The sequence below is a fragment of the Ursus americanus genome, chromosome 5, assembly GCF_024610735.1.
Source record: "Ursus americanus isolate L20-20 chromosome 5, mUrsAme1.1.p, whole genome shotgun sequence".
Classification (NCBI taxonomy): Eukaryota; Metazoa; Chordata; class Mammalia; order Carnivora; family Ursidae; genus Ursus; species Ursus americanus.
This window is the reverse complement of record NC_142131.1, coordinates 80,319,416-80,336,290: the sequence shown is the minus strand read 5'-3', so window position 1 is coordinate 80,336,290 and position 16,875 is coordinate 80,319,416. Positions and strand designations below refer to the sequence as shown.

At 40.7% G+C, this 16,875-nt stretch overlaps 1 protein-coding gene across 1 annotated transcript; it reads left to right on the top strand.

The window, feature by feature from the left end:
• Positions 1-8,347: 8,347 nt before the first annotated feature.
• On the top strand, positions 8,348-9,280 carry LOC123780221 (olfactory receptor 2T1-like). The gene has a single exon (XM_045779011.2). It carries the CDS (start codon positions 8,402-8,404, stop codon positions 9,278-9,280), a length of 879 nt encoding a protein of 292 aa, XP_045634967.2. The 5' UTR covers positions 8,348-8,401.
• The last annotated feature ends 7,595 nt before the right edge of the window (positions 9,281-16,875 follow it).

Genomic DNA, 16,875 nt, shown 5'->3' with positions numbered 1-16,875 from the left:
TGCAAAATGAGTTAATAGCATTCTACTCACTCTGTTGTTAATTGAGATTATAAATTCTGAGAGCACAACAGTCTTATCTCTGAGATCTGTGCATATTCAATAACAGCAGCAAACTTCTGACTCTCTGATGCACAATTTCCTAAAAAAATGAAGTAATCAAGGAATGAGATATTGGATATGGACCATATCTTATAATCCTTTTTATACTATTCAGAGATAGGGCTTCATTTATTGTTTGGAACACAGATATCTGATTAATTTTGTTGAGAAATAGACCAAATTCATTGTTTTCACTCAACTTAATCCAGAACGTCAGTTTATTAGGCCTGTGTAGACGTAACCACCAAACAGTCATGTTGTGGAGGGATCTGTGCATGTTAACATGACCTAAATTCCCACATATCTATCTAGGGCTGGTGGAGTGCACATGGTACATGCTGGCCACATGGTAGACCAAGGAGGTCATAGGCTTCACTGCAGACGTGGGATCACACCCCAAGACAACCTTGAACGCTATGCTAGTTAACCTTTTTTCATCTGTAAAGTAATGATCTGTTATCATTTTCATTATATTAGTATAAAGACAAATTGAGATAATGTGTTAAATGTTTAATACAAAATAGGAGATAAAGAAATATTAGTTTGCTTAACATTGTGATTACTTTTAGAATTGAGGAATAAAAACCCATTAGGGCAATAGGACCCAAAAAAACTATAACTAAAATCAACTTCAGTGGATATTTTGAAGGAAGGGAAGACAGGAGGTAGGAAGAGAGATAGAAACAGGGAATGGAGAATGAAGCATGAGAGACTATGGACTATGAGAAATGAACTGGGGGCCTCAGAGGGGAGGGGGTGGGGGAATGGGATAGGCTGGTGATGGGTAGTAAGGAGGGCACGTATTGCATGGTGCACTGGGTGTTATACGCAACTAATGAATCATCGAACTTTACATCGGAAACTGGGGATGTACTGTATGGTGACTAACATAATATAATAAAAAAACATTTAAAAAATAATAATAAAAAATAAATAAATGACAAAAGACTCAAAAAAAAAAGAAACAGGGAATGGAGGGAGGGAGGGAGGGAGGGAGGGAGGGAGGGAGAAAAGAGGAAGGAAGAGATGGAAGAAGGAAGGGAGGGAAGGAGGGGAAAATGAGGGAAGAAGGAAGGATGTTTCTTCACATCTCTTAACTGCTGACTGGGGAGCAGCTTCCCCCAGACACAGAGATGATGCTATGTTGATCTAACCAATGGTATCTAAGCCAGCCCACAAATACCTTGTATATATAGAGCTTTGAAACACTAGTGTGGGGGCCCTGGAGCCCCTGTAGACACTGCCTTATGGCTAAGGAAGTATTCGTGTGTTTTTCTGTAGGAGCCACCACTTGTCCAGAAACCATGAACTTTATTTCAGACCTTGACATTTGTGTTTATTTAGAATTCTTTTCGATCTATATCATGTCTCCTTTATGAAGCTGCTTAATTGCCTGCACAGAAAACCTTAGGCAATACTTAGGAGCCAGCAAGGAGAGAATCACTGGCTCCCTATTTTGGAAAACATCCTGTCCAGCTGCAGGGCCTCAGGTGTCCACACAGGTAAGGATCTTGCTCCCCTATTTGCAAAGAATTCCAAAGGATGAAGATCCACAATCTTCTTCAATCAGCTATGTTAGAAGAAAACAATGTCTCTGCCATGACATCTTATTTTATATCCATTAATCATAAGTACTTTGTTAAAATGTTATTGCAGGAGAACTAAGAAGTGTGGCTAATTGCCCTCCATCTTCTTTTCTCCTGATGGTATATAAGATGTTTCTTTAGATGTTTCCATCCAGGTTTTATTTGAGCACAGTTGATAAATTACTCGGCTTATAGTTAAAGTAGGTCTACTAATTTTTCTACATTTAATCTAACATTTCTACAATTAATCAGTTGAGTTACACTGGTTTTTGGTGGCCAGTTGCATACCAGTTTTGAAGAGGTGAGATTTTAGAGAGCTGTCAGAATGTTGTCAAAACAAAATAACATGGTGCAACAAATAGTGGCTTCTGGTCAGACTGTATTTGAACCTTCCACTCTTGTACCTGCTATCTCTGAATCTTGGCTTTTTACTCTATAAAATGCAGATAATAATGCCTACCTAGAACACATGCATTTAGCACACCAGGCACAGTCCCGGCACATAGCAGGCTAGTGGGTAAAAATATTAAATACTTTTGTGTATCCAGATGAAATCCCAACGCCATGTTAAGTCATGGAACAAAGAGATTCTTTCCTCTCCCCCAGACACTCCACCCCCTTAACCTGTCTCAACAGGTGATAAAACTGCTCACAGGTCAGACACTCTCATTGTCTCCCCAGCATTGGGTTCAGATTTTTGCTCACGGCTACAGAATGTCAAATACGTCAGCAGAACTTTGGAAAGTTCATCCGTAAATCAGGCCAATAGCGAGAGACCACATAGTGGTGATTTTTCTCTCACAGAGTCTGAGCCACATCCATGAGAGCCCACCACCACCCTTGTGTTACAAAAGAAAAATACCTGCCAGTGCTTCTGCACACATCTCACAAGCCTAAACACTCACCAGAAGAATTGGCTGTTTGTGCCAAGCTGTCCACTCCTTAGGAAACACCTGACTATGTCTGTTTGGATCCTATAAGACCCAGGCAAAGGTGGTTTTGATTCTCTAGGTAGATATGAATTTTCACTACTTAATTTTCACTACTTAATTTTCACTACTTTAAAAGCACCTCCTTTAGTGAACTGTATGAGCTTTGGTCTTTCCCTTCACTTCTATCGTGATCATTCAACATAGTGCCAATCTTGGCACTATGGATATTTTGGGCTGGTTAATGTTCTGGTCGGTGGCTATCCTGTGCACTGTACAATGTTTAGCAGAATCCCTGGCTTCTTCCCACTATACGCCATCCCTTCTTCTGAGTTATGACAACCAAAAATGTCTTCAGCCATTGACAAATGTCCCTGGAGGCAGGGAGGCAAAATTACTCTTGGTTGACAATCTGTGCTAGAGTGGTTCTCAAGCTTCAGCAAACATTGGACCAACTGGAGGACTTGTTAAACAGTTTTGAGTGATGACCCAGTGTTTCTGATGTGATAAGTCTGTGCAAGGCCTGAGAATTTTCATTTTGAAGAAGCGGCTGATGCTACTGATCTAGACATTCTGGTCTAAGGAGATCTGGGTGTCAACAGTTGGCATATCTGTCATTCCTCTGTCTGTGAAATCCCTATTCAGTGTTTCCAGATTTGTCTGCAATTTAGAATGATGTGAAAACCTTTTAAGCCTTCTGAAGACCTGACCATATCACAGACCCATTAAATCACTAGTTCTGAAGATGATGCACATACATTAGTATTTTTTGAAGCTCTTCAGATGATTCTGATGTGCAGATTTGGGGGCCAAATCTAAATGCCATTACATCATCTGGGATTTGAAGTCATCCCAGCACACATATGCTGTAAGTATCAAAAACACAGTTACAACATGAGCACTGATCCATGAAGGACTGCAATCCTTAGTCTCTGTGGGTAGGAAAATAGGGCAAATTCAGTTACAAAAGCTTTGCAGTCGCAGTATTCTTAAGTGGGTAAAGGAGTGCTAGGAACAAACAGCAGCTCACCCTATTTGCAGTAAAGGTAGTTAAGGCATGCTGTGGAAAACAAGGCTCTGAGGGGGAAATGGGAAACTTTCAGAGGTGCCTTGTTGAATGGAGATGGATGTATGGCCTCAGGTTTCACAACCTTCCATGTGGACTCCCCAAGGGACTGTTTCAGTTTCTGAGCCACAACCTGGAGCCCATCAAGGACATGGAAGAAAGAGAGAGGTCAACAAGAGACTGAGCCTCCTGGATGGAGACTGCACATTGGGACAATGTGAGGTGAGTGAGGGAAAGATGGGAGGTCGAGAGACAGGGAAGTAATTCAAAACCCTCACCCCCATTCATGCAGCCCCACATTTGACAATGGGCAATTCCACAACTTCTGTCAAATTTTCCAGCATTTAAAATCTCTGACAACCTGACAGTTGTTTGATTTTTGTTTTTGTTTTGTTTTGTTATTCAACACTTTCTCCATAAATGAGATATCTTGAATTGTAAAACCCAAAGCTGTGCTTTATTTAAAAACAAACAAACAACAAACAAACAAAAAACAGTTAAACTGTAGGGGTATAGAAAAAAATCTACTAGTACAGATAAATCATAGGAGAGAGAAGGAAGACTAGGTCTAGAAATACCTGACAACATAAAGTGTGTTGTTTACATTGAGGATTCCTTTTTTTGTTCATTCTAACAGTTTTTCAATGCCTACTGGGTACTAGTTTAGATCTACACAGGCTAGAGGTGGCAGGAATAGAAAAACATATTCTCTTCCTCCTGGGAACAGTCTGAAAGAAAAGGAATCACCCTAAATAATTATTCTGAGCCATGCACACACATGTACTTCATACTCTGCAATGCAGGTGTGTGTGTGTGTGTGTGTGTGTGTTAAAAATGAGAAACTGCCATGAAAAGAAAAATCAATCGTGTCAGGACAATCAATAATTTCTAGGAACAGTTGCTTATGAGGGGGTATTGAATTCAGTTGGCAATACGAAAAGACATCCACAGAGGTATTACTGTTTATGTGGGCAAGTTTGCATTTCTTTCATCTATTCACCACATATATCCCATAAGCCATGCTTATGGTATGCAAACTGCTTTATGTGGAGAAATATAAAACAAGGAAAGGACAGAGTCCTTAGTCATAAGTAATACCCAGTCTAGGTGTTCAGCAGAGAAGCCCTCCCCATCACGACAAACACAACCCTTCCAAGGTTTCTGAGAACAAAATTTGTAGAAGAGAAATCTCCAAGTGGGAGGGACTAGGAGCTCTTTGCAGGTGGGTATAATTATTGATCGTATGATTATTTTGCAAAACTGATTGGCTTAAGTGAGGGAGGGAAGTGTTCTAATATTTACTGAATACCTATTATGCAAAAGGCACAACCTCAACATTTTTCTAATTCAATACTCACAACAACCCTGAGAAGAAAGTATCATGACCCCATTTTATACAGAGAGATAAGCAGAGGTTCAGGGTTATAAAAGTGGTAAGAGTCGTGGTGTTAATAGCAGCTGACAAACAGCATATTCCTCCTGCCTGACTGTACCCCAGCTCTCCACAGGTATTAACCACTTAATGCTCCCAACAGATGCAACAATTCTGAGACAAGGAGTCTAAAGCTGAGTAGCCTAAGTTGCAGAGGTAGTGGCGCTGGGTCTTGAGCCCAAGCAACCTAACTCCAGAGACTAGGTCCTTAATCCAATGGTTCAAACTTGGTAAAATCTGCAAAGGACATTCAGACAACTCTGGATCAAATTATTGCAGATTCTAAACATGTGAGTTCCTATTCTCTTTCATTTGCCTTTGTGGAAAAGAAAGGAAAGGAAAGAAACATAACTGATAATAGAGCTCTAGGAAAGAGGTCTCCAATCGGGGGTGATGTTCCCCAGCAGGGAACAATTGGCAGTATCTGCAGACGTTTTTGTTTGTCACGACTGGGAGGGAATGCTATTGGCATCTCATGGTAGAGGGCAGAGATGCTGCTAAATGTATTGCAGTGCACAGGATAGCCTCTGATAGCAAATAATTAACCATAGTAAAATGTCAATTGTGCCAAGCCTGAGAAAGCCTGCTCTAGAACAGTTAGGACGATTTTGGATCTGGCCTGGACGTTCAAAAATTTGTTGACCAAGGCTCATGTTGCTTATGGATAAAATTCAGATGATGGACTAGGTTTCCTCCAGCTTAAAATCTAGTCGTTATGAGACTTTTGAGACACCAAACAACACCAGCGGTGTCTACAAGACAACAAAACAGGGAAAACATAAGAAAATTCTCTTCATGGGGAATGTTTTCAAATGCACCCAAGTCTCGTTTTATGGCAAGTTATGGTGAAGTGAACAGATCAGGAGAGGATTGCCATTAAAAAGGGAATTTTCTACAGTTCCCAAGAGGAGGGGGCATGCCACACCATGCAGCACCACAGGGGGAAAGAAGCATCAGGGTTGTCAGGAGGCCAAATGAATGAGGAGAAAGCATAGGCAAAGCTTTTACTGTAGTTTTTGCTGGAAGGATTGGGTAAGGCACAGCTGAGTAGGTTTAGGATTAGACTTATCCAATGCTGTTAGAATAATTGTGGTGGGCTTTGAGCTATAGGGGTGGTCTCTTGTTGTCTGGAACCTGTCCCTGGGGTGATTATAGCAGAGGGATATTGTTCCAGAATGATAAAGGGAGGCAGGTGGGGCTATGTACTCAGGATTGGTTGGTTTTCACACCAAAGACATTATCCCCTGCAAGTTGTTCACCATCTTTATGATTTAGCAAACCTAAGAGGGACAGTCCCTTCCCAGGTCTGCAAGGCCTCAAGATGTCAAAGCATCATAAAATATAGAAAATAGATGCAGTATATCATATCTTCACTAAAAGCTCATCTTGAATGTTTTGGTTTAACAGTGTTAACTTCTTGTGCTCAGCTCCAGAGAGAAGCTTTGGGATGGGCCCTGCTATACTCTGAACACATTTGATTCATCTCTAAAGAATCTGTATGACCTGGCATGAGCATCCTGGAATGGTGAAGTTTAAGGCCATAGATAAGATATGTCCCTTGGCATAGCAAGAAATGCCAGGGTGAGCACTGAGGAAAACCTTTTCCTGGCATAGCTCCCTGAGACCTACTTGTGGGACCTAGGACAAGCCCTGGATTCTAAGCTTCTTCATACCTTTGACCAAAAGTTGTGGGCAGTGGATCTCAACTCAGACCAAATGTCAGACTAGCCTGAGAGACCTAAGAAACACAGGTGCTCAAGGCCCACTTCCAGGACTTAGATTCAGGGAAATCAGAAACACAGGTCACCCAAAGATTGGACAACTCTGCCAGTGATTCTGAAGGACATGCAGAGTAGGGAGACAGTCTGTCACATCTCTGACATGCTGCACCTCCACAACACTTTGATGTCCCTCTAGTCCTGTCCCAGTGACCCAACGGTGTCAACCAGCTCCAACATTCTCTCATATTCTCAACTCATTAGAGAACATTGGGAAATTCATTTTATTTATCCTCATTCTCTCCATCTAAATCATTTGCTATCTCAAGCCCAGAAAGATAAACTAGACTTCAAAACATCCCCTAGGATTTGGGATCCTAGAACCAAGGAAGCCAGCAGGCTACAAAATCTGGGAGTTTGCCTGGTGGGCAGTTCTCTGCTGGCTCTCTTGCAGCAGGGTGTTTGGTCTAAGCTTGTCCCTCATCCATACTTTCTAAAACTGCCTTTGTGTGACTTCTTTCTCATCATAGCTTAACCTGACATTCATTGAAATTGACTTTACCTGAGCAAAAGTAATTTGAGAAAGGAGAACTTTAAGGGCCCCAGATAACTTCCAAGGGAAACTATTGAAACTGGTTTACCTAGTCTTATTATGAAGTTCACAGGTTTATACTTACAATGAGGCCTATTCTCTATCAAACAGGTTCATAAGGGATCTTCTTACTAAGGAAAAAAACTGCTATAACAAATCCATTGAAACAAGGTAATAGAATGAGGATAAAGACAGCATACTGCCAGAAATCTGCTTAAGAGCAATTACTGCATCTGAGCACAAAGGGCATGTTTAGGATTCTTGAGGGTCAAGAAGACAAGGTCAAGATGGCACTGCACAGCTACGCTAGCTGATAAAATGCACCCTGTCAGCCACAGTCACAGGCTCTCAGCTATCTCTAGGAAAAATTCATCACATGGATCTTCATGCATCTACAATGAGAATTTAGAACCATATAATTCAGATACTTGTGGATCTAGTTCTTAGATTTGGCATGAAAGTGTTTATTTTTAATTTTTTTTTCCTTTGTGCATATTTACTTGTTTATTTAATTATTGAAAATATTGTTAAGTATGTATATTTCACAAACCTCGGGTGTTCTAATATGTTGTGGTTCTTTTTCTAGCTTTTTAAGATGGAAACTTTGATCATTGGTTTTCAGTTTTTCCTCCTTTTTTAACACATGTATTTTGTGTTATGAATACCCTCTGAGCACTGCTTTGGTTGCATTTCATGTCTTTTATAGTAGTTTTTCATCATGAAAGAATGCCAAACCTACAAAAATTTGCAAGAATATTAGGAAGAACTCCCACAGACCCTGTGCCAGCTTACTGAATTGTTGCCCTTTGCTGTTTTCATCCATCACCCTCTCTCTAACTCAGAGTAGATGTTTCTGAGCTCTTGGTGAGTTGGTTTCCTTCCTCCCCACAGTGAGGCTTGGCAGGAGGCAGGCAGAGGGCCCTGGAACCACTCCTCCACCATCGGCTTTGTCCTCACAAGCCTTTTTAATGAAAGCCCGATGCACCTGTTCCTCTTCAGCATGGTTGTGGTAATCTACACACTAGCCATGGCTGGCAACACTGCTATGGTCTTCCTGATCTGGGCTGATGCCCGGCTCCACACACCCATGTATTTCCTCCTCAGCCAGCTGTCCTTCCTGGACATCTTCTTCACCTCGGTCACCGTCCCCAAGATGATAGCAGGCTTCCTTTTTGGCTGGACTAGCATCTCATTTGTGGGCTGTGGGGCCCAAATGTTTTTCTTCATGTTCCTTGGGGCTGCTGAGTGCCTCCTGCTGGCCCTCATGTCCTATGACCGCTACGTGGCCATCTGCAACCCTCTGCGCTACCCATCACTCATGAGCCGCCAGACCTGTCTGCTCATGGTGGCCACCTCCTGGCTGGGAGGGTCTATCAATGCCTCCATCCAGACAGCACTGACGCTGCAGTTCCCCTACTGTGGCTCGAGGAGGATTGCACACTTTTTCTGCGAGGTGCCTTCACTGCTGAGGCTGGCCTGTGCTGACACAGCTGCCTATGAGCGAGTGCTTTTTGTGACAGGTGTGGTGGTCCTTCTGGTGCCCATTGCCTTCATCACCACCTCCTATGCCCTCATTCTGGCAGCAGTGCTTGGGATGCACTCTGTGGAGGGGCGTCAGAAGGCCCTAGCCACTTGCTCTTCCCACTTAACAGTTGTCAACCTCTTTTATGGGCCCCTCGTGTATACCTATATGTTACCTGCATCTTACCACTCTCCTGGCCAGGATGATGTAGTGTCCATCTTTTATACAGTTCTCACACCCATGCTGAACCCTGTCATCTACAGTCTCAGGAACAAAGAAGTGACAGGAGCAATGAAGAAGGTCATAGGGAAGTGTGGGGTGGGTAGGACTGCTTAAGACTCAGGAGACGGTGTCCCCCTCCTCTAGGATGTCCCTGTGGCTCCAGGAGCCCATTCTAGGATTTTCTTCTGAGAAGAGAAATCAAAAGTCCCAAATCCACATGGAGGGAAGTGAAAGATGCTGCCCCTCATTCCCTTCCAGCTGCTGCCCACCTCTTCAGAGAGTTATCCAGATTGTCAGTGTCCATTTCTCACTCCCTTCCCCCAGCTCAACAGACTCCAGTCTGGCTTCTGTTCCAGCCATTCCTTGTTCAAAGTAGCAATCACTCATGATCTCTGTGTCACTAAATGTCCAAGGGTATCTCTTCTCTCCAAAGGGGTCCCAAAGCCCTTCATCTATGGCTATTTCCCAACTTTTCCTTCATTCCTCTCCTCCAGCCACTCTGGCCCTCTCATTGTTGATCAGAATATCTAAGCACAATTCTAGCTTGTGGTCCTTCAACACAGGGTTCCTGATGCCTGGGTGTTTTCCTCCACATTTTTGCATGGCTTTCTCCTGCACTACATTTAGGAGCTTGCAAATGTGATTATGTCAGAGATGCCTCCACTGACCACCCTGCCCAAAATGGTATCCTCACCCCATTTCACCATCCCTTTCTAATTTAATTTGTGTATTCCAGTTTCTTTTTCCCTTTAGAATGTGCATTTGAGGCTTTGACTTTTAGTATTGTACCTTCATTAATAAATATTTATTGAATAAATGGACAAGCCCAAAGAACATTTCTTACTTGATCCCAACAGCATTGGCACTGTTAGTTTCTCCTTGAAAATCTTTCTTCCTTTGGTAGTGACACCACATTTCTGGTTTTTCTCCTACTCTGGCTCACTCTTTCCCATTAAGTGATAAGTGATTAAAACCTGGTGCTAGACCCTTCTTTTATTAGTCTACAGTGTCTCAAGTCACTCTCATTCATGGTTATGGTTTCAAGTTACTACCTAACACCGAAGTCTGTCATACATATTATAGGCCATGACATGTCTCCTCCAAGCTCTTCACCACACAACTCCACCTCAATACTCACACTGGAGGTTCCAGAGGCATCTCAAATTCATCATGTCAAAAAACAAAGTCATGATATCCCTTTCAGGGCTGGTAACTAATTGAAAGCTTCGTCAGGTCAGCAGGTTTCTGTCACCACCCACATTTTAATCCCTCACTAAATCCTGTCCATTTGACCATCACTGCTGACCTTTCTATGACATGCAATCCTTGAGGTTGCAACTACCACCATCATAGTCCAAAAATACAGTCATTCTTTACTTGGATGATGCAGGAATTTCCAAACAGGGCTCCCTGCCCTCTTTCTCACCCTACCCCAAATACACAACACAGCTTGTTTTTCCAGGATGTGTCTCTAAACATAAATTTAATCACATGCCATCAGCTCTACTCCTTAATCTCCTCCATTTTGTTAAATGTCCACAGCAGAGACATAGAGAAAATTCATAGAGACATGGATCAGTGCTAGAGGTTAGAAGGACAGGAGAATGAGGTATAACTGCTTCATCAATATAGGGTTTCCTTTTGGGATGATGAAAAGTTCTGGGACTAGATAGTGGTAATGGTTGCACAACATTGTGAATTTGCTAATGCCACTGGTTGTGTACTTTAAAATTATTGAAATGGCGAATTTTATGTTATGTGTCTTTTACCACAATAAAAATAAAGCACTTTGCAATATACTGCTTCATATAACCCTCACAACAAGAGCTGATATCCAGTCCTCTGACTCCAAAGCCTATAAAACTTCTACCATGTCCAAATGATGACTCCAACATGGACCACTCATCATTGGACTAAAAGGGAGGGACACCACAACCAGGCCCCCATTTATCACCTTCTTCCTGCTTAGGACCTTATGCAGACTCTGCCACCTACATATGGCATCTTAGTGTGGTGTTTATAGCCCTCCTCATGTGGGTGTCTTCTCACCAATGCTCTGCCTTCCACTCCAGCTAGACAGGCCACTGTACCACTTCAAATACCTCCATTATTGCTTGACTATACTTTTGCCCCAGTCCCTTTTCTATCTTTGAGGGCCTGCCACTCAACCTATATGTATCACGTAAGAGGGAACAGTCTCTCTCCCAGAATCCTTCATCATAAGTCCTATACTGTGAAATACATATTGTGTGAAAGCACAGATATGTCTGTAATCTCATTTTCCTAGTATATTCTTTAATCTCTCCTCTAAGCACACCCAAATAAATTATAAAATGGCTAAATATTACAGTCTGTACATATATATATTATATGTATATAATATATACACATATCAATATCTATATTTATATTCATAATTATATCTCTATTCCATCACCCTTGGAGTGATACAATTATAAAATTTTGAAAATCATAAAGAACTGTATTATTTACCTGTGTGAAGCCTACAGTAGCTCATAGCAAAGAAACTTATCGTAGATAAAGAAGGGCATTACATAATGATACAGTGGTCAATTTTCCAAGAAAAAATAATTCTTGACATGTACGTCCCTAAGAACAGAGCATTAAACCATATGAAACAATAATAACTGATAATTTCCCCAAATTATTGTCAGACTTCAAACCACAGAACCAGGAAAATCAGAGAACATCAAGTAAGGTAAAGGCCATAAACACAAAATGAAAAGTAAAGAAAAACATTTCAAATGAAGACAGAGGAATGAAGGTAGGAAAACACTACCTATAGGGGGCAAAGAATTACATCTGACTTCTCTTTAGAAACAATGCAAGCAAGAAAGTAATGGAGCAAAATATTTAGTGTTGGGGGTGGGGGAAAACAAGCATAAAAAAAGACATGGAGAACCTATAATTTTGTACCTTGTGAAATTATCCTTCAAAAGTGAAAGAGAAATAAAGACTTTTATAGGTAAACAAAAATTGAAGGAATTTGTTGCTAGTAGACCTGTCTTGCAAGAAATGCTTAAAGAAGTTCTTCAGAGAGAAGGAAAATTATATAGGTCAGAAGCAGATCTATATAAGCTAAGCAAGAGCACCAGAGAATACATAAGTATAGGTGAAATTAAAATCTATATATTTCTTATTCTTAATTGATCTAACAAATAAGTGTTTCTTCAAAATAATATAGCAACAATGTATTTGATTATGTATGTTTTTATATACACATATACATGTTTATGCATGTTTATGTATAAGTAAAATGAATGTCAGAAATGATAAAAGGAATGGATAGAAGGAATTAGAAATATTTTATTACAAAGTATTTTCACTACTGTGAAGTGTCACAGTGTAATTCAAAGTGAACTTTGATTAATGCATATTTTATAGAATAAACATTATGTAAAGTATATTGCCAACTCTGGAACAATATCTTTAACAAGTTTTTAAAAAGTATAACTGATATGATAAGAAGGAAGAAAAAGGAATCATATAAAATACTCAATTAAAATTATGAAATGCAGAAAAAAATGGAAGACAAAAATAGAAACAAAAAACTAGGACCAAAAAAAATAGCAGTAACCAAAAATGTTAGATACAATGACATAATGATACAGTGATCAATTTTCACTGTATCAATAATCTATAATAAATCAATAAACTATATCAATAATCATTTAAATGTCAATGACACTGGGTGTTATAGGCAACTAATGAATCATTGAACACTACATCAAAAACTTATGATGTACTATATGCTGGTTAACTGAACATAATAAAAAATAATTTAAAAAATAAATGTCAATGGTTTAAATGTGCTAATTAAAAAAAGGAGTTTGTCTCCTAAAATTTGTGTGGAACCACAGAAGAGCTTGAATAGTCAAAGCAACCTTGAAAAAGAAAAACAAAGCTAGAGTCATCACCATTCCGGACTTCAAGTTATATTACGAAGCTGTAGTCATCAACACAGAATGGTACTGACACAAAAACAGACACATAGCTCCATGGAACAGAATAGAAAACCTAGAAACGGACCCACAACTATATGGTCAACTAATCTTTGACAAAGTAGGAAAGAATATCCAATGGGAAACAGTCTCTTCAACAAATGGTGTTGGGAAAACTGGAAGCTGTGTGCAAAAGAATGAAACTGGGCTACTTACGCCATGTACAAAAATAAATTCAAAATGGACAAATGACTTAAACGTGAGACAGGGGACCATTAAATCCTAGAGGAGAAAACAAGCAGTAACCTCTTTGACCTCGGCTGTAGCAACTTCTTACTAGATGCGTACCTGAGGCAAGGGAAACAAAGGCAAAAATCAACTACTGGGACGTCATTGAAATAAAAAGCTTATGCACAATGAAGGAAATCATCAACAAAACTAAAAGGCAGCCTATGGAATGAGAGCAGGTACTTGCAAATGGCATATCTGATAAAGGGTTATAAAGAACATATCAAACTCAACACCCCAAAAATAAATAGTCCAATTAAGAAAGGGGCAGAAGGCATGAATAGACATTTTTCCAAAGACATAAGGATGTCCAACAGACACATAAGATGCTCAGCATCACTCCGCATCAGGGAAATACAAATCTAAGGTACAAGGAGATAGATATCACCTCACAACGGTCAAAATGGCTAAAATTAACAACACAGGAAATATCAGCTGTTGGCAAGGATGTGGAGAACAGGCAACCCTCCTACACTCTTGGTGGGAATGCAAACTGGTGCAGCCACTCTGGAAAACAGTATGGAGTTTCCTCAAAAAGTGAAAAATAGAACTACTCTATGACCCATCAATTGCACTAGTAGGTATTTATCCAAAGAATCCAAGAATACAGAATCAAAGGGGCACATACACCCTAATGTTTATAACAGTATTACCTACAATAGCCAAATTATGGGGGATGTCGAATGTCTTTATTCACTGATGAGTGAATAAAGATGTGATATATCACAATGGAATATTACTCAGCAATAAAAAATGAAATCTTGCCATTTGCAATGACATGAATGTAGCTAGAGAGTATTACGCTAAGTGAAAATATCAGTCAGAGAAATATAAACACTGGAACACCTGGGTGGCTCAGTCGGTTAAGCAGCTGCCTTCAGCTCAGGTCATGATCCCAGGTCCTGGTATCAAGCCTCACATCAGGCTCCCTGCCCAGCGGAGAGCCTGCTTCTCCCTCTCTTTCTGAAGTTCCTCCTGCTTGTGCTCACTCTCTCTCTCTGTCAAATAAATAAATAAAATCTTTTTTAAAAAATACAAACACCTGGGGCACCTGGGTGGCACAGCGGTTAAGCATCTGCCTTCGGCTCAGGGCGTGATCCTGGCGTTCTGGGATTGAGCCCCACATCAGGCTCCTCCGCTATGAGCCTGCTTCTTCCTCTCCCACTCCCCCTGCTTGTGTTCCCTCTCTCGCTGGCTGTCTCTATCTCTGTCAAATAAATAAATAAAATCTTTTAAAAAAAATACAAACACCATATGATTTCACTCATATGTGAAATTTAAGGAACAAAACAAATGATCATAGGGGAAAAAAAGTGAAGCAAATCAAGAAACAGACTTCTTAACTATAGAGAACAAATGGATCGCTACTGGAGAAAAGGTGGGGCATGGGTTAAATAGGGGATGGAGATTAAGGAGTGCACTTGTGCACTTGTAATGAGCACCGGGTGTATGGAAGTTTTGATTCACTAAAATGTACACTTGAAACTGAAAAAGAGATCTTGTCAGTGTGGATCGAAAACAAGGCCCAACTATGCGTTGTCTGCAAGAAATTGACTTTAAACAAAACCATATATAAATTAAGGACACCTGGGTGGCTCAGTTGGTTAAACCTCTAACTCTCAATCCCAGCTCAGGTCTTGATCTCAGGGTTGTGAGTTTAAGGCCCGCATTGGGCTCCACACTGGGTATGGAGACTGTGTATATATATATATATATATACAGGCTCACAGTATATATACACACTCATACACACACACACACACACACACACACACACACACACACACATGTATAGTTCATCCATGTCCTTTAAATTTATATATGTAATACGTGTAATATATATTTATATTACATATATAAATTTAAAGGACATGGATGAACTATACATATATGTGTACGTGTGTATATATGTGTGTGTGTAGCAATACCATGCTATAACTAATCAGAGAAAACAGAAGTAGCTAAATTAATTTCAGACAGAGTAGACTTCATAGCAAAAGAGTTATCAGGAATAAAGAGAGGCATTACATAATGATAAAGGGGCCAATTCTCCAAGCAGTATTCCCAGAAGTTGCCACTTTTAGTCAGATAAAGGAAGCTCTGAAAGTTTTCTTTCTGATGCATTTGTGAATATTAAATATCTTCAGTTTAGAATAATCTGCATATAAACTGTGCAGTTCTGAGTGGGCCCCACACTTCATTGCAAAAAGTTCAGCATAAATATCCCCTAATTCCTTACCAGCTGGCATTTTCTCATCCTTAGCAGTCAATGTGAGGTTCCTGCCCTCAGCAGCTATTTCTTCTTTTTTTTTTTTTAAGATTTTATTTATTTGAGAGAGAGTGCACAAGCAAGGGGAGGGACAGATGGAGAAGCAGACTCCCTGCTGAGGAAGGATTTGGATGTGGGACTCGATACCAGGACTCTGGGATCATGACCTGAGCCGAAGGCAGATGCTTAACTAACTGAGGCACCCTGGCGCCCCCTCACTATTTCTTTCCTACAGCAGCAGCAGGCCCAGCCCTGAAGTTTGAGCTGAAAGCCTACCTACCACTAAAGATCTGTTAACTCCATTTGAGGCATTTCCTCCAAAAATCCTCTCCTGCCTATTATTTTTCCCTTCACTTGTGAGATCCCACCTATCTTCATATCTGGAAGGGAACGAGGAAGACTGCACCCAAGAGGCAGGTGGAGTAGTGGCCTTTGTATACTTTTGGATAATCCATCCCTAATCTACCCAGTCCCAGGAACATAGTCCACACCCCTTTGCAGGGCTTTTTTTTTTAACTGTTTTTTTACAGAAACTTTCACTCCCCTTGATCACTATAATGTGCTTATGGACGACCTCCAAGACTTGTGGTACAGGAGAGCCCATGCCCGGGACAGGGAGGTGGAGGGCTGATGGAGCCAGTTGTGTCCCTCTGTTTCTTGCTGTCTGGCTGGGACACAGGCAAAGTGGTGTGTTCTCAGGGACTCCTGGCCTGTTCCCTCTATGACCCTCATCACATCCTTCCACCTCTGATTCCGTTTCGTCAACCATTCTACACGAATCAAAAGAAATAATAAATGTGAAATCAATTTGATAAGTCAAAAAAGCTTTGCGCAAGTGGTGAGGAAAGTAGGTTCTAGATCAGTGGTTCTCAACCAGGGGATGCTGTTAACCCTCCAACTATGCACAGGACAACCTCCCACAACAAAGTTCTTGTCTAAAACATCAACTGCACCAAGACCAAGAGACCCTGCTCTAGATCCAGATTTCTTGGGCTAGTCTCAACTTTGCCCTTGACTGGCTGTGTGACCCCAGAAAAATTATTCAACCTTTCTGTGCCTAATAATCCTCATTGGTAAAAAATGAATATTAATACTCATAGGTAAAATAGGGATATTATTGTGTTAATAAAGAAGACCCTCCCCCAAATGAGAACAGGCAAAAGTCATTAATTTAGACCTTGCTATAGCAA

Coding starts and splice junctions, on each gene's coding strand:
- LOC123780221 (XM_045779011.2), top strand. CDS start 8,402: ATGCACCTGTTCCTCTTCAGCATGGTTGTGGTAATCTACACACTAGCC.